The 18,625-nt window shown below is 42.4% G+C and overlaps 1 protein-coding gene across 5 annotated transcripts in view; it reads left to right on the top strand.

Annotated features, from left to right (window-relative positions):
* The first annotated feature begins 3,104 nt into the window (after positions 1-3,104).
* Dpp8 (dipeptidyl peptidase 8) overlaps positions 3,105-18,625 on the top strand; it is a 61,595-nt gene continuing 46,074 nt past the window's right edge. The window contains exons 1-4 of one of the 5 annotated variants that reach the window (XM_004855618.4): positions 3,105-3,314; positions 5,702-5,838; positions 8,149-8,418; positions 14,583-14,695. In XM_004855618.4, the coding sequence (XP_004855675.2) occupies positions 5,823-5,838; positions 8,149-8,418; positions 14,583-14,695 (399 nt within the window). In that variant the 5' untranslated portion in view covers positions 3,105-3,314; positions 5,702-5,822. Of the gene's footprint in view, positions 3,315-3,400; positions 3,656-4,614; positions 5,054-5,701; positions 5,839-8,148; positions 8,419-14,582; positions 14,696-18,625 lie in introns of those variants that run through there. The other 4 variants (XR_002386439.2, XM_013076235.3, XM_004855619.4 and 1 more) reach the window with 4 other exon arrangements.

Below are 18,625 nucleotides of genomic sequence, written 5' to 3'. Positions count from 1 at the left end.
CATGACAGCCTTCCAGGGAGACTGCTTGAGGTCCTCATCAGCCTGGTCCTCTCCTGTTCTGGGAAGATCATAGCTCATCCTGCTAAGACTCAGACCAGCTTTGGTCCAAGCCTTCGCCCATGGTGCCAACACATCACCTTTCAACATTCTCAGTTTGGTTTGAGGAGGTTTGTTTTTGTGCTTGAGGATCGAACCCAGGGCCTCACACATGCTAAGTGCATGCTCTACCACTGAGCTACCCTGTCCTAAGCCCAGTTTGAGGGTTTGTTGGTTTTCTTTTTCTTTTTCTTAAGATGGTCTTGCTATTTCAGACAGCTGAGTTATATAGAAATGTGGCAGGCAGTCAGATAGGGCTAGGTCCTTGAGAGAGTCAAGACAAAAGTGAAACACACAACAGCTGCGGCCTGAGACGTATCAGTTGGAAACCTGGGGTCAAGATAAAGACAAGACGGTCAAAACCACATACTTCCTCAAAGAACAAACACTGGGCCTGATGAATCCTAGATAGATGTCAGTCATCCCAGCGGGTGACCAGGGACTCTGGACCCACCACTTCATAGGAGAATCTTTGTTCTTTCCATCCATGCTTGTTATGTGACTTGTTGCCCAATTGGACCACCATTACCTAAGCGTATACTTGTAACCTTATTGGTTGTTCATGGCTGTAGCTCACATTGCAACCACTTGGTTTTGCTCTATAAAACTCCTCTGTAGGGCTGGGGATTTAGCTCAGTGGCACTGCACCTACCTCGCAAGTACAAGGTCCTGAGTTCTATCTCCAGTACTGCAAAAACCAAAAACAACAACAAAAACTGTAAAGTGGGGTGCCTGGCTACCCTCTCGGGTCCCCTCCTGCCCCTCAGGAGCTTTCCTATCAATAAATACCTTCCTCTGCTGCCTGCCTCGAAAGCCCAAGGACCTGAGTTCGATCCCCGGTACCAAGAAAAACAAAAATCTTCCTGCTCTTAACCTCTATTGTTCCTACAATTCATTCTTCGATTTTTAGAGAACAAGAAGTTAGCATATCATACAGCTAACAGGTTGGAAGATATATTTCATATTTCATTTCCAGTACTACTTCCTGTATCATTGCTTTGTAATTCAGGTTGGCCTTGAACTGACTGTGCAGCCCAGGCTGGCCAGGAACTTATGGTGATCCTCGTGCCTCAACCTCCTGAGTGCTGGGATTACAGGCATGTGCCACCATGCCTGGCTTGTTTGAAGGTTTTTAAAGCCTGCTGTAAGGCCAGGGATTTAGCTCAGTGGTTTCGCCGCCTGCTACGCAAGCACAAGGACCTGAGTTCAATCCCTGGTACCAAAAAAAAAAAAAAAAAAAAAGCCTGCTTAGAGGGAGAAAATAAAAACCAAGAAGCCTGAATCCAAATACCAGTCCATAATTAGCTGTATGATTTAATCAAGCCTTTTACCTCTCTTGGACTCTTTAAAAATCTATGAAATCATTTGATTTTTATTTTGTTTGCTTTTCAGGGGGACGGCTCTATTTTATTAGGATGTGAACTGCACTAAGCCAAGGATGCTGTCCTTTTCTCTCACTATCTGTATCCCTAGTGCTTGGAACAGTGACAGCACAGGGTGGAGATTCAGAACTCACGTGGGTGAATGAAACGAGGCATGGCGCTCTCACTGTGTTTTGTACAGAAAGCCTTAAAATCTGCTCTCGGGTCATGACACATTCGCAGGGGCTGCCCAGAGAAAATGACTGACTGTTCTTTCAAGTTCAGCTCTAAAAAGCCTGCAGGAAGGCTCACTAAACCACAGAGTGAATAACGACATCCTGTGAGGCAGAACACGGTACCCAAATGGATCTTTTATTAGTGCTATTAAAATAAATCCCAGTGACACAGAGCTGTGACGCACGCTCTTTGTAATAATAGAAAACAGGGGAGGGCTAGCTTTTCCACCGTTTTTTTCCACACCTACTACTTCTCCAGTCACCTCCTTAGACTCTTTCTCCTTCTCGTCACCAATGCATAGGGCAGACTAGGAAAGAAATTGGTCAAGGGACTTGTTTCTGATTCTGACTGTAACAAGTCACCCTGAGCCCTCCTTTTTGTCATTTTTCTGTGTTTTCTTTAACTGCAATTGAGAATGACTATGTGTATGTGTGTGTGTGTGTGTGTGTGTGTGTGTGTGTGTGTGTGTGTGTGCTGGGGATTGAACCCACAATCTTTACATTAAACTACACCCCCAGCTTTTTAAATTTTTATTTCTTTGAGTCAGGGCCTTGCTAAATCACCATGTACCCCAGGCTGGTCTTGACTTAGTGATCCTCCTGCCTCAGCCTCCCAGAGTGCAGGGATTATAGGTATGCATCACTATGCTGGACTGTTACATCCCTTTTACAAATAGAGGTACCATGGCCCAAAGAGACCGCCATACTGAAGATCACATATACAGATGGGTTTCTTTCAGCCACTGCTATGTGGTACTCAGGACCCCAAGGTTGTAGTCCCTTTTATCTCTAGATCTTTCCCACGAAGGAACAAGCATTTTTGCCTGGTTTTGTCCCCTGCTGTATCCCAGCCTCTACAGTTCAGCCTGAATTATTACATCGACAAGGATTTTTGGCTGCCTTCAGCAGGCACTCAATACACATATGTGGGGTTGTTTTTGTGTTTTTTTGTTACCGGGGATCGAACTCCGGTCCTTGCACTTGCGCAGCAGGCAGCGAAACCACTGAGCTAAATCCCTGGCCCTCAATACATATACGCTGAGTGGGGGAAAAAATGATTAGAACTGAGTGTGGTGGTGCACGCCTGTAACCCCAGCATTTGGGAAGGTGAGGCAGGAGGATCCCCACAAATTCGAACCTAGCCTGAGCTACACAGCAAGACTCTCACTCAAAAAAAAATTTTTTTTTAAATGAATGATTAGCGAGCGGCGCACCGCAACTCCTCCTGGGACTTTGAGGAAGTCTCGGCCCCTCCCCTGATTTCTTCTCTAGCCAGCTTCGGGTGGCCTTCCCGCGTCCCCGTCTCTCCTCCCGCCAATAGGCGGCACTGGGGTGACCAGCGAAGCTCAGCAGGCAGCGGCATCCTTCTTGGTGCAGCTGCGCCTCCCCAACCGGAGGGCGGGGTTCGAGGAACCGGAAGTGCCGGGGCCCCTGCACCCGCCACCGCCTTAAAGTACCGAGTCCACCACCTTTAAGTATCACGTCCGCCGCTGGGGCCGCGGCCGGCGCCGCCGCCGAGGAAGCTGCTATATCCCGGACGGGAGCGAAGGCGGCGCGGCATGAAGCGGCGCAGGCCCGCTCCGTAGCGCGTCGGGACGGTCCGGGCGGGGCCGGGGGGAAGGTGCAGTATCCGCCCCCTCTCCTCGCCTCGTCCGCGAGGCCTGGGCCGCGGCCCCCGGGCCCTGTGGGTCTCCGAGCAGCTGCCCGCGCGTCCCCCGGCCGCCGGCTCCGCTGCTGCTCGCGCGGGGCCCGGCGTCGGCGCAGCCGCCCGGCCGGAAGAGGAAGCGGCGGCGGCGCGGCTCCTAGGCGGCAGCAACGTCCGCAGGCGCTGGTGCTGCCCCCCGGCTGCCGGGTCCGCGAGGTCCGACCCTCGCGGGGTGGGGCGGCCGCTACAGAGGGCATTCGGGCCCTGATTTCCTCCTCTCCCCGCTGATGTTCTCTTCACCCACTGCTTTACTCTAGGTGATTCCGTGCCTGTCACTGCCCGCTGCAGGACACTTTCCTGTCCAACCTCCCCAAGCGCTTTCTTCCCTAAGACTCGGTGTCCCTCCAGCCCCTTCTCAACGTTCTCTGCTGCCCCTCTCTCCCTCATTCACAGCTTTTTGAGATCTTCCCCTCTTTTTTCTTTCTTTCTTTCTTTCTTTCTTTTTTTGTAAGGCAGAATCTCCCTCTGTAGTTCAGGCTGGTCTTGAGCTCGGGGCAATCCTCCTGACCCAGCCTCCCAAATGCTGGGATTACAGCCGTGCGCCACCACACTGGGCCCAAGATCTTCATCCCACTCTGATTAAAATGAATTTCTGAACTGGCTGTGGACCCTGAAGCATGGAATGCCAGGCTTCAGTGAGGCGAAGGATGATTAAGAGTCCTTTAATTAAAAAATTGTGGAATGCTGTTGGAATGGGCCCAAACCCAAGAGTCCTGGAGCATTTTATATCCCGAAGTGCTTCTGACTGAGAGGCTTAGTGCCAAGGAATGGTGTCTTGCTGTCTTTGCCTGATTTTTGCCGTGCCGATACAGTCTCACTAATTTCCCTCTCCTTGCCACTTTTCTCACCACATCTCCATCACCTACTTGAACTGTGGGAACCCAGGAGTAAGACTGATAGCAAAGTAATAGGTGTGATGAAAGATTTTTCTAAAATAGAATTTCAGCAAGGTTAAAGAAGAGTTAACTACTTCAGTTATTCTCAGAGTATTGAAGCAAGAAAAAGAAGGCAGGAGAGATGCACTTAAAGTGAATAAATCAATAGAACTTTTTTTTTTTGAGACAGGGTCTCGGTGTGTAGTTCAGGCTGGCCTTGAACCCAGCTATGTACTGACGGCTGGCCTCACACTCCTGGTAATCCTCCTGCCTCGGTTGCCTGAGTGCTGGGATTACAGGCATGTACCACCACACCTGGCTAGATCATTATTTAATCAAAAATCTTAAAGTTTTAAATTCAAATTCTTGCCCTTACTGCAAGGATGGCCTGTCATTCTTGTTTCCCCTGAGTTGATTCTGTCTGTAAACAACTTGCTATAACATGATAAAAGACAGGAACGTGAGTATGCACAGAAATAAATGATAGCTACCATTTTTTTAAGTTTTTGCTGTAGATACTAACCTCATTTTGGGGTCGTATATCCTTTTGTATCTGTATGTCTTACGGTTTTTTGTTTTCTGTTACTGGGGACTGAACTCCAGACCTTGCGCTTTTGAGGCACGTGCCAGAACCACTGAGCTAAATCCCCAGCCCTTTTATGCTATTTTTTTTCAGTTCTGCAGATTGAACCCCAGGGCCTTTGCACTAATGTACATCTCTGGCCCCCTGCCTTTTTTTTTGTTGTTCCAGGGATTGAACTCAGGACCTTGTGCTTGCAGGTATTGTGCCACTGAGCTAAATCCTTGGCTAGGGCTTTTTTTATTTCTTATTTTGAACCAGGATTTCATTAAATCACTAAATTGACCAGATGTAGCTCAAACTTGGAGTCCTCCTTCCTAGGTCTTGCAGTGCTGTGTTTACAGGCATGCACCACCACATCTGGTTATCTGGCTTTTTAAAATTCTTTGGAGACAGGTGTCTCACTATATAGTTTAGGCTCACCTTGAACTCATTGTGTAGCCCATGCTGGCCTCGTGCTCACAGTGAACCTCTTGCCTCAGCCTCCCAAGTGCTGAGATTAAAGGTGTGCACACACACCCCCCCAGCTTGGTTTACTTTTTAAATCAAGCCCTTTCATGATTTTCCTCTTCATGTATGTCTAGGCTTAAAGACTTAATCTATGATTAGGGTGTTCTTTTGCGTAAATTGAGCTCTTCATCTCTGCAAAAACTTTTAGTATTTTGATAATGCAAATTGCAGATATAAAGGAATTTAGGTGACATATTACACCAGAAAGAATTCTATGTCAGTTGTAGGTATAGTTTGGGACTTTTTAGATGTAATCTTTTTTGACTACATATGGTCCATTTTACTGTAATGTTGATCATCTTACATCTTACATCTTATTTCATTATCTTGGTGAACAGGATTGGATGGTGAGAAAAGGACAGATTCCTGTGAGAAGAGAGCAGGATGAGCAGAACGATCCATACTTGAAGTTGGGTCCCTTGAAAATGATCTCTTTGAGTGTGGAAGAGATCTGAACAGATGAAAATACAATCAGGTAGGCATTGGGAAGGGTCGTAAGTGAAGAGTTGGGTGGGGCCATGAAATACATGCACTATGTTGACAATGTATGCTGACCCTAGAAAATTCAGGCTATATATTTTGAGTATTTGTATATGAGGTGTGAGCAAATTCTGGAAGATAATTCACGTATACACTTGGATAAGTCACATAGTATCAGATCTGTCCTAGAAAAGTCAGAATAAACTGACTAGATGTACAGAGTGGTAGACAGTGTGTGTGCATGTGCAGGGAGAAACAGTCCAGGGACCTAATGCGGTTGTGGAATACCAGATAGTTTTACTTAAATATAAACTAATGCAACTTTTACATAGTTAACTTATAAAGTGTGGCATTAAGGCTTAGGAAGTCTTTCAACTGGGATTCTCATTTCAAAAAAGAGGTTCTAAATTCACCAAAAGGAAATGAGCCTTTCTTCTTTTACTTGTCCCTCACTTCATTAGATAGAAAACTAGGTTCATTGTCACGTTTGGTAGAAAGTAGACCTCCACTAGCTCTTAGATGGGCAAGCACAGCATTACCTCAAACTGCCACTTAATCCCCATGTCCTGCATACCAGGTGAGCGACTTGATTCTCTGCTGAACTATTGTGGATTTTAATGTTGAAGATAAATATCCAACAGTGATAATATTGCAGCTATATCTCATGTAACTAATGAGTTTTCTAGCTGCCTTTGCAACTGTTACCTTGAAAATGGTAGCAAGAAGAGTGATACTTTGGGCACACAGTTCAGTCTATTTGCATGCTAGTAATGCACAATTCACAGGCCACACAAGCTAATAACTCTGTCTGTGAAAGTTACTTCTTACTGTGAGTTCATGTTAACCGCAAAATAGAGCTTTAAAAAAAGACATCATCTTAAGCATACACCCATATATCAATTTCTGTTCTAGAAGCTGATAATAATTATGTGAAATTTGGTTACAGAAGTGCAGTTTAGCTTATCTCCAAGTTCACACTTGTTTTCTACACCAGTTAGTTGAAAAAGAGCAGTTTTTTTCACTTTTTATGTTGCTGCTTTTTGGTAGTGTCATGAATTATGCATGTCAGAATCTCACATTTTATGACAACTTTTTATTTCATACTTTAAGTTATATTTAAATATTGGAAAAGATAAAGGAAAAATATGTCTACTAGATTTGTAAAGTACACATTAGTACATGAGAGTAATACTTAGGGGATTGAACTGATAAATTGGGTTCAAACTTTTATCAAAATATTGTTGATACAAACATTAAATACTTCAACTACTTCAGCTAATTAAAGCCACTTAGTGTCTTTTACTTTGAAACAGTGTAAGTTATATAATGAGCAATAATGGTCAAGCAAGTTTACTTCAATACTGAGTCACTGCAAGTGTTACATGATAATTATATCTAGTCAGAGAAAGACTCAGACATTTACCAGCCAGGTAAGTGTTTCATTGTTTGGAGTTATCTTTAAAAGGAAACAATTACACCCCCCCCCGGGGGGGGGGGGTAAGTGCCCTAGGAAGGTCATTACAAGTACATGGCTTGTGACAATGTTATTACTGTTCTACTTGGTTGAGATTATTCCTCTTAGCTAGGGAAATCACATTTGTCAAAGGTGCTACATTCCTAAATGCAGCAACACTTAACTCCATTGGCACATTGAGCTTCACTCTTGAGGCACTCTTAGCTGGAGCATAACAGCCAGCTGGCACACAGCCCATTTCCTTCCAGTGTGGGAAAGAAAAAAGAATTTTGGCAGGAGATACCTAAGGAGAGCCTTTTATAAAAATTCCCAAAAGGATTTCTAGTCACTGTGAAATTGACATGACCTCAGTTTTTTTTTTTTTTATAACCTCAGTTTTTTAAAATGTCATTTTAAAAAATCATTTTTTTATTTTTTATTTTTTTGGTACCAGGGATCAAACTCGGGTCCTTGCACTTTTGAGGCAGGCGGCGGAACTACTGAGCTAAATCCCCGGCCCTGTTTATTTACTTTTGAGACAGGGTCTTGCTATGTAGTTCAGGCTGACTTTGAACTCACTACGTAGCCCAGTCTGGCCTCGAACTCATGGCAATCCTCTTGCCTCAGCCTCCCAAGTGCTGAGATTACAGAGGTATGCAACCATCCCTGACCTAAAATGTCATTTTTAAGCAGCGCAGAGAAGGGGGAGCTATTGGTTTCTTACTACATCTCACTGCAGCTGTGCTGGAAAGAATTTTTCTTGGTTTTGTTTTGTTTTTTGGCCTGTCAAACTACCCTCCTGACACTGTGGAAGACAGCCCTCTGAGCAGCTTCATGTGCCTTGTTTTCTAGGAAAATGCAACATGGCAGCAGCAATGGAGACAGAGCAGCTGGGTGTTGAGATATTTGAAACTGCAGAGTGTGAGGAGAATATTGAATCACAGGATCGGCCCAAATTGGAGCCATTTTATGTTGAGCGATATTCTTGGAGTCAGCTTAAAAAGCTGCTTGCGGATACCAGAAAATACCATGGCTACATGATGGCCAAGGCACCGCATGATTTTATGTTTGTGAAGAGGAACGATCCAGATGGGCCTCATTCAGACAGGATCTATTATCTTGGTGAGTATGAAGTTACAGTTTGTGTCTTTTCTTTTCTCTCTCTTTCTCTGCCTTTCTTTTCTTTCTTTCTTTCTTTCTTATTACAGTTTCTGAGAGGAAACATTTTCTGTAGTCAAACTTAAGGACAGATATAATTTGAACTCACATTTTGGTGAGTAAGCTGGGCAAGGTGGTGCCCACCTGTAATCCCATTTGTAATCCTAGCTACCAGAAAACCTGAGACAGGAGGATCACAAGTTTGAATCCAGCCTGGGCAATTTAGTGAGACCCTGTCTCCCAATAAAAAATGAAAAAAAAAGGGGACAGCACTGGGATTGTAACTCAGTGGCCCCTTGTTTGATCAATGGTATGGGACAGGTGGAGGGGGTGGTTGTTGAATAAATGAATGAATAAATGACTTATTTCCATTAAAAAAAATCTTTTTAACTTGAAGAGCTTCTGTTTAAGTGATGTTTTAATTTTGGTTTGTCTCATTAACTTTAGCAGATAACAAATGATGAATTTTTTGGTTTTTTTTTTTTTTTTGCTATTTTGAGACAGGGTTTCACTATGCAGTTCAGGCTGGTTTTGAACTCACTATGTAGCCTAGGCTGGTCTCGAACTCAAGATGATCCTCCTGCCTCAGCCTTTCCAGTGGTCAGATTACACATGGCCTCAAATTATGATTTGATCACGATCTTTTTTCAAAGTCAAGAATGCCAAAAATTGCTTCCTTCTACACCTAGTTTGAAATGTCTCTCCTTTGGAATGTCAAATTAGGGTAACAGACAAAACTATTAGTTCCCATTCTTAGTAGCCGCTGCCTTCTTTTTCTTTTTTTGGTGTCAGGAATTGAACCCAGGGCCTTACGCTTGCCAGGCAGGTGCTGTGCTGCTGGGTTATATCCCTGGCCCTGCTTTCATTTTCTTAAAGGCTGATTTTTATCTCTTTTTCCTCATTCATTACTCTGGATTTAGATTTTATAAATATGTGAATCCATTGCTTGACTTGTGTGTGCCTTGCACACATGTGCTGGGGACTGAACCCAGGGCCTTGCACATGCTGCGTGCGTGCTCCATCACCGAGTTGCATCTCCACCCCTGATGTACTGTTCTATTAAATTTTATTTTGTTTTGTTGTTTTTTTGGTACCGGGATCAAACTCAGGACCTTGTGCTTGCGAGGCAGATGCTAGAACCACTGAGCTAAATCCTTGGCCCTGTTCTGTTAAATTTTAAAAAATAAGTTTGTCCTCCTCTTCCAAAGCCATTTGCCATATAAATTTCGTTCATTTATTGTGTATGTGTGGATCTTTTTAGAGATAATGTTTTCGTGAGTCTATGTAATTATAGATTCATTCTTTTTTAACAGCTTCAGAATAGTATGTAATTGTGCCACGTTTGACTTAACCAGGCCTCTAGTAATGATCACTTAGGTTTTATCTGTTATTACCCTAAGAAGAGGTAGTATCACTATATTGGATCATTTTGCATGTATGTGAATATACAGTACCGATAGAACTAATTTCCAAGAGTGGAATTGCTTGGACAAAGGTTGTATATATTCTGAATTTTGATTTGTATTGCTGAAATTCCCCTTATAAAAAAGTTACTGGGCTTACAGCATCACAATTTTCTTAGAACATCTATTTCTCCATACCTACACTAATAGTAAGGGTTTTGATCTTTTACAATCTGATCAATGTACAGAAACCTCATCTTGTACCTCTAATTTTATTTCTCTTAGAGTTCAAGTTGAGCATCTTTTTGCATATTAAAAGCCATTGTATTCCCTTTCTGTGACTTATCTGTTTATAAATGTTTTATAGTATTGGTGATTGAATCCACAGCCTGTGCATGCCAGACAAGTGCTCTACCACTGAGCTACATCCCCAGCCCTTTTATTTTTTTAAATTTTGGTACTGAGGATTGAACTCAGGTCCTTGTGCTTGCGCAGCAGGTGGTGAAACCACTGAGCTAAATCCCCGGCCTATTTAAAAAAATTTTTTTTTGATATCAGGGATTGAACTCGGGTCCTTGCACTTGCGCAGCAGGCGACAGAAACCACTGAGCTAAATCCCTGGCCCTATTTTTTAAAATTTTGAGATAGAGTCTTGCTAAACTTGTCCAGGTTCACCTCAAACTTGGCAGCCCTCTTGCCTCAGCCTCTTGAGTAGCTGGGCTTGCAAACATGCACCAACACTACTGACAGTCTTTGCCTTTATAAAATTGAGTTGGGGGTCTTTCTCTCAGTGACTTGAAGCATTTTATATAATGCAGGAACTTATCCATTGTAGTATTTTTTCCTCTGAGCTTTATTTATTTATTTATTTATTTTTTGGTACTGGGGATCGAACTCAGGTCCTGGCGGTTGCGCAGCAGGCGGCAAAACCACTGAGCTAAATGCCTGGCCCTCTGAGCTTTACTTTTTGAGATGGGGTCTCGCTAAGTTTCCCAGGGCGGCCTGGAACTTACAGTCCTCCAAGTAGCCAGGATTACAGGCCCACACCACTATGCCAAGCTTTCTGTGAGTTCTCATTTGTCTTTTGCCTTTAGTGCCTTTTGCTATACAGAAATTTGTGACTTTTTTTTTGGTAGTTAAAATTTTACTTTTCCGTAAGTTTGTCATATCTAGAAAGTGTGTCCCACCTCCAAGACTATTGTAAAAATCTGAGTGTTTTCTTCAGCACTTTCATTGAATTTTTAAAACTTAATCTTTACATCACTTGATATTATTAAGTTTTGAAATAGAGAAACTGTTGTCCTTACGTGACTCTCCTGTTTTTTGTTTTAAGTTTTTTCCCATGCTAGGGATTGAACCAACAGCCCCACACATGCTAAACATGTGCGCTATCCCTGAGCTACGTCCTAACCCCATCCAGTTATGTTAGTAACAGACTTTGAGCAACCCACCTTTCTCACTAATGATTAGAAATACCACCTTTATCATAGGTCATGTTCCCACATATAATATTTGGCCTTGTTTTGTTCCATTGATCTCTCTGTCAAATCAAATGCCAGTATGTTCTGCTCTTACTATTAATATTATCCTAGCTCTCTTTATTGTCCTGTTGGATTAAACTGGTCCCCCTTCATCAGTGTATTTGATTTGTCTTGGCTTACTTTTCTGTAAGAACTTGCAATTGGCTTGGATCGCCCTCCTCCTCCCCTTAGCAGTTACACTGCACTGGGTAAGGTCTGGGTAGAGCTTTCCGCCAATCCCCGCGTAAGTATCTGACGCTCCCGCACTAGGACATACCTTTGGCAGCACCACACACATCCAGCCTTAGAGGAAGAAGTGTCTGCTGAGTTGCTTAATTCAGGGAGCCATGTGGGGTCCTCGCTGGGGAGCTGTGTCCTCCCCTCCTGGGCAGGAGCCGATCCTCCTCGCTGCTTCAGAAGGTCCTGACCGGCTTCCTGGCCTCGGAGGGAGGGGACACCTGTACCTAGGTGGATGGTGCTGTGCAGAACCCACCTGTCCCAGCTGTGAAGCAGTCACACCCAGTTGCACACATGCGCACAACAGAGGACTCCACCTGGCACATTTTTCTTTTTTTATTGGTATCGGGAATCGAACTCTGGTCCTTCCGCTTTTGGGGCAGGCAGCAGAAGCACTGAGCTAAATTCCCGGCCCCTGGCACATTTCTCTTAATCTGCTGAGATTTGTTTTGTTCTGTTTGGGTGGTACTGGGAATTAAATCCAGGGTCTTCACACTGAGCTGTATACCTAACCTTTATTGAGATAGAGTCTTACTCTGTTGCCCAGGCGGGACCCTTTAAGTAGGGACTCTCCTGCCTCAGCCTCCCAGAGTGCTGGGGTTACAGGAATATGCCACCATGCCCAGCTAACCTGGTAAGTTTTGCATCTGTTCTGTTATCATGTTAATCAAGAGAGAATTCATTGTTGTTTCCCAGAGACATTAACCAAAATAGAGTCCTGTAGCACCAAAGACCAATAAATACTATTAGGAAAGAACAGAACATCTATGTAAATAGGGAAGGGTGGAGGAGGTGAAGGGCACACAGGTAATGGGGAAAAAAAATAAGAACCAAGATACATCATGTACAGGTACAACACCCAATGATAAATGTAAATGAATTATATAGCTAAAATGTACCAATAAAAGAATTAAAAAAACAAAACCAGAAAAAGCTTGCTTACTCACATAGAACTGGTGTAGTCATACATAGAATATCTTGGACATTTTTATTGGTTATGGATAAAACCAGGGAAGACATTGTACAAGTGGTAGCATGCAGTGGTGGCGGGGAGAACTAAAATGATTGTGGAGAATGGCAGTCATTTGAGGATAGGTGAGAACCGGGTTTTTTTGTTGTTTTTTAGTACCGGGGATCGAACTCGGGTCCTCACACCTGTGCAGCAGGTGGCGAAACCAGTGAGCTAAATCCCCAGCCCCAGTTTTTTTTTTAATTGAGGAAATTATGACATTGTTCAGAAAATTTTACACATTTATAATTGTTGTAAAGTTGAACTGCTGAAACTTTTCAGTAAAACATTCTGACTGAACTGAGGATGGTGTCTCTTAGAAGAAGGCTTTGGAAAAATAGCATTACATTTTACAGTGTTATGAATGGTATTTTAATTCTGTGATGATAGCACAGCTGGAATATACGAAATAGACTGAAGACAACAGCATGTGCTGAACAAAGGTCAGCAGATGTCTAGCTTTTTACTTCAAAAGACAACACAAACTAAGAAATGTTTAGAAAAATAGGGGGGTTAAGAAAAACAGATGCTTGAAGGTTTATCCACCCCTTAGCAGGGGTTAGGAGGAAGTTAGCGTGTCCTCCCATCTCCTGCTGCCTTCATAAAGCAGGCCAAGGACCTGTGCTGCCGAAAGTCTCATTCTTTCTGTGTGATTTACTTTCTCCTTTTCTTCACCCCTGGCCTTTTGGAAGTGATACCTTCCTAACACCTCTTAGGGTAGAAAAGCTTTGCTTTATTTTGTTTGAATGTTCTCTCATTTACACCTTCATAACCTCAGCATATTTCCATTATTCTTGTGTGTTGCTCCCTCTTCACTGCTGTGATCTTTCCAACTGTCGCTGCAGAATTTCACAGGATAGATCTAGCTCTGTTTGGTTTAGACCGCTCTTTCTTTACCCTTCCTCAATAAAGGACAGAGATTTTTAGCAAAAAAAGCTGAAAAATCAGCTTCTGTGCTGAGTAAATATGAGTGTACTTTTATTTGAAATTCTAAGGGCTTTATGAATGATTTTAGTCACAGAACTTTTACAACGAAAAGACGAGCCTGGCGTGGTGACGCACACCTCTAATCCCAGCACTCAGGAGGCTGAGGCAGGAGGATTTCAAGTTTGAGGGCAGACTGGGTTACATAGTAAGTTCAAGGCCAGCCTGAACTACGTAGTGAAACCCTGTCTCAACAACAACAAAAAAATTGGAATTCTGTTAGAGCTCTGTATGTTTCTAAATGTTTTAAGTAATTCAGGGAAAAGAATTTGATAATCTGAAGTTGTTGCACTGGAATTTCACAGGCCTATATCTAATTTACAAGGCACTAACAATTTTTAAAATTTTGTTTTGTTTTGTTTTGTTTTTAGTACCAGGAATTGAACTTGGGACCTTGCGCTTGCACAGCAGGCGGCGAAACCACTGAGCTAAATCCCTGGCCCTTTTTTTTTTTTTTTTTTTTTTTTTTTGTGCTGGGGATCACACTCGGGACCTTGCACTTGCGAGGCAGGCGCCGGAACCACTGAGCTAAATCCCTGGGCGCTGGCCCTTTTTTAAATTTTTAAAAATTAACCTTTTTTTTTTTTGAGACAGGATCTTGCTTTTTAGTGTACGCTGGCCTTGAACTCACTATGTAGCCCAGGATGGCCTCAAACTCGCAGCGATCCTGCCTCGGCTTCCCAAGTGCTGGGATCATAGGCATGTGCCACTGCACCTGGCTTAAAAATAACTTTTATCTGAATTCTCTTTATATACTTTTGTTTGTTTTGAGGAGGACTAAAACTTGAGTATCAAAATGAAACTGAGCATTTTTGTGTGAAACGTTGGTTTTCTTGAATGTGCATATCCTACTTATTCACGATAGATCCCATAGAGTGTAAAACGTAGTAGTATGTGGAAGGCATGATGTGCTTACTGCTATGATTGCAGTAAGATGCTATTTGAAATAATAATTAATGATTTTTTTTCTCATAGCCATGTCTGGTGAGAACAGAGAAAATACACTATTTTATTCTGAAATTCCTAAAACCATTAATAAAGCAGCAGTCTTAATGCTTTCTTGGAAGCCTCTTTTGGATCTTTTTCAGGTAAGACTGAATATTGTTATTCCCATGATGTGTGTGCTTTCAGGTACTACCTGTACATTTATTTATAGGGAGAAATGCAATGGGCTTTTTATATTTACAGTAGATATACATCAAAATTTTGAGATTTTATGTGTCACTCTCATTCCATTTAATTCTCAACATCTGAAACTAAAAGATACTATAATTTAATTTTTTAAACTGCCTTTTCCTTCCATAAACTTTATAGTAATGTAGTTCTCACAATTTTTGGAAGGAAATGTCATAAAATAACTCATATATATTTCTAGGAAGGCTTTTAAGTCTTTAAATTGAATTTGTAGGGCCAGGGATTTAGCTCAGCAGTTCCGCCGCCTGCCTTGCAAGCTCAAGGACCCAAATTCTATCCCCAGTACCAAAAAAAAAAAGATTAGTGTAAATTGAATTTGTAGTTGTAATGCTTAGTAACAGCACGAACTTAAATAAAAATACTAAGTTCCATTTTTGCTGCTAAAAATACAATTCAGTGTATGAAAGTTCAAAACAAGGGTTTTTTGGTTGTTTCCATTCAACATTTTACCTTTAGACAAAAAAATAATTGAAAAGATCTCAAGGACAATGTAGTGGTTTGGGTGCAATTGTTTGCATTTTTGCTTTTCATTTACAATTTTTTATTAGGTATTTCCTTGTTGAATAACACATTTATGCTAGAATATGATATTTCTCTTAAGAATTTTCAAACAATAACTTCCATGACAACTGTTTTGGTTACAACTGTTTATCTCAGGTGTTGTTTTTTTACGTAGGCTGTGACTTTAAAAAAAAGTTCTTTGAGCTTGGAGCTGCAGCTTAGTGGGAAAGGGATGATCCCCAACCTTTTTGGCACCAGGGCTGCATGAGGTGGAGGGAGATGGTTTTGAGATAATTCAAGCATATTACATTTATTGTGCATTTTATTTCTAATATTATTGTATTCTAATATGTAATGAAATAATTGTACAACTCAGTAGAATAAAGAATCAGTGGAAGCTCTGAACTTGTTTTCCTGCAACTGGACAGTTGCATCTGGAGGTTATGGCAGCCAGTGACACCCAAAGTGTATTGTTGGTGTCCAGTCTTCTCTGTAATCTCATTTTGGTTGCTGTCACAGCAGAAAACCTACTTGACAGGGATAGGATATTGGAAATGGAAGCAGGCTTTTCAATACTTCTTTGGCAATCTCAGGATATGTCCTGCCTTGACTTTCACCTACAACATATGCAGATTTGAAGTTGTCTAAAACATAGTTTTAAGGCTATTGTCATTTGCAGTCTCAAGCAGTTGATCCTCTTCTGCCATGGGAAAAGTTGATTCATCTGGCTTATTCACCAGCAAGTTGTGGATCCATTGCTTCCCAGTATGGGTGGCTTTTATGGTTGGAAAGTAGTGCTCAAACTCTTGACTGCTGAGATAGGTGGTCATGCACCAGCTGGAAGAAGGAAGACCCTGGCTCAGTCTCTTTCAAAATCTCTGTTGGGGCTGGGGGATTTAGTTCAGTGGTGCTGCACCTGCCTCGTAAGCATAAGGTCCTGAGTTTGATCCCTGGTACCAGAAAAAAAAAAAAATCTCAGTTAATGTTTGAAGCAACAAAAATCCCAATGTTCGCTCACCACTCCCATATTCCAGCTTTGCTTTGAATGCACCCAGTTTATCTGGTCAGTTGAACACAGTTGCTGTTCTCACTGAAGTGACTGAGTTTGTTGGGCAGGATGAATATATCACACAAATAAGCAAATTTTATGACGCATTTTCTGTCACTGAAATGTGCTGCTAGTGGTAACTCTTTTTCTAAAAGAAATCTCTAGAGCAGTTCTCAAAACTCAGAAAACTCTGGCCAGTGATCTACCTTTAGAAAGCCATCTCACTTCTGTGTATAACAGAAGATGTGTGTGCTCTGTGCCCATTCCTCCTCACAGAGCTACACGCACGGATGTGAGGTAAGGGCCTGTACTTTAATGGCATTAGCAATTTTAATCGCATCCTGCAAAACATTAAGTGTTGGTAACATTTTTTAGCTAGCCAGCATTTCTGTGAGTATTCACACTCAGAAGTGACCTCTGTGATATGTGTAGTGAAACTACAAAGCTGTCCAGCCATGGCAGCTGCTCCATCCATGAATATACTGATATAAAGTGACCAGTTTTCCTGATATATAATCATTTGAAGACTTGAATAGTTCTACAGCTGTCACGTTGATGGGCAACAAAAATGCACATAGCGTATCCTCACCCACATGCCCCTGAAAAACAAAAACAAGCATTGTTGCTTTGTCAACATGAGCAGACTCATCAAGGGGCTGGGGATTTAGCTCAGTGGTTCTGCTGTCTGCTTCACAAATGCAAACTCAAGGTCCTGAGTTCAATCCCCAGTACCAAAAAAAAAAAAAAAAACAGACTCATCAGCCTGAATTGCATATCATGGTGACTCCTTAATCCTCTCTTGACAATTGTGCCTCAATATCTTGTGCTATGTTTTCTGTTCGTCTAGTTGTGGTGCTAGCTGAAAGAGGAACATGTGCCACCTTTTGAACTGCAGCATCTCCTAAAAACTCACAACAAGTGTCCTTAGCAGCAGGCAAGATCAACTCTTCATCAGTAGTAAAAACCCCTCAGAATTCAGTCAGTCACTAAGAATGGTCTCAGTACAGGCACATTTGATGAAGTGGTGGCCTTTAATAATTGCTTCTGTTCTTTGTATTCATGGTTTTTCTTTTGGAAAATTCCAAAGGCTTGTCTTTTAATGCAGGATGCTTGGTCTCCATATGGCAAAGCAGTTTTGAAGATTCTGTGGCTTCACTGGATAGCCATTTACCACATAGTTTACAAAGTGGGCTTGGAGAATGTGAGCCGTCTGTTGCAGTGAACCCATAATTTAAATAGAACTCTTGGTATTTTCTTTTAAATGCAGCTTCCTTTTTGTTGGCAGTCATAAGAGTCTTCTGCTGCCAGGTGTGGTGATGCACGCCTGTGATCCCAGCACTTGAGAGGCTGACACAGGAGGATTGCCATAAATTCAAGGCCAGCCTGGGCTACATAGTGAGTTCAAGGCCAGTTTGAACTACATAGCGAGACCCTGTCTCCAAAAAAAAGAGAGTCTTCTGTCTCATCACTGGGTCTTTCCTTTTCAAACAAGCTCTCCAGTGACCTTTCGTTTATACTCATTAGCTCTATGGGCTTACCAGAACTGTGGCTGAGGCAAGTGTGGATTGCAGGAAAGAGGTACAGATGAAAGTTGTAAATAAAATGATGGGTAGACCACATGTAGACTAAAATAAGTATCAGATTCTGACCTAAAGCCTGCTGCCAGATGCCCCTTAATTATTACTTGCCACTCACTGATAGGGTTTTCAGCCTGGAAGCAATTGATTTATTATTACCATCTCTCTGCAGTCAAACCTCTCTAATGTGAATCTGTATTTGCAGCCACTCCCGAGTGCTAGCATCACTGCCTCAACTCCACCTCAGATCATTAGGCATTAGATTATCTTATAAGGAGCACACAACCTATGTCCCTCATGTGCCTAGTTTCCAGTAGGATTCAAATTCCCTTGAGAATCTGATGGTGCCCCTAATCTGACAGGAGGTAGTAATTCAGTAATCCCAGCTATGGGGAGCAACTGTGAATATAGATGCTGCTGCTTACCTCCTGGCATGTGGCTTGGTTTCTGTCAAGGCATAGTCCAGGACCAGGGCTTGGAGACCCCTGCATTAGATCATATTGATTGTATTGTTCAGGTTTCTAGGTCCTTATTAATTTTCTACCTGTTCTACAGTTATTTAGGGAGGAATGTTAAAATCTCCAACCATAATTTTAGATTTGACTATTTCTCTTTGCAGTTTTATTAATTTTTGCTTTGTGTGTTTTGCAACACTGGAGATTGAACCCAGGGGCTCACACATGCTAGGCAAGCACTCT

The sequence above is a fragment of the Heterocephalus glaber genome, unplaced genomic scaffold (genome assembly GCF_053883595.1).
Source record: "Heterocephalus glaber isolate CG9 unplaced genomic scaffold, H.glaber_assembly_v1.0 deba00001689, whole genome shotgun sequence".
Taxonomy (NCBI): Eukaryota; Metazoa; Chordata; class Mammalia; order Rodentia; family Bathyergidae; genus Heterocephalus; species Heterocephalus glaber.
Note: the sequence above shows the minus strand (reverse complement) of the source record. Positions and strands in the feature narration are given on the sequence as shown.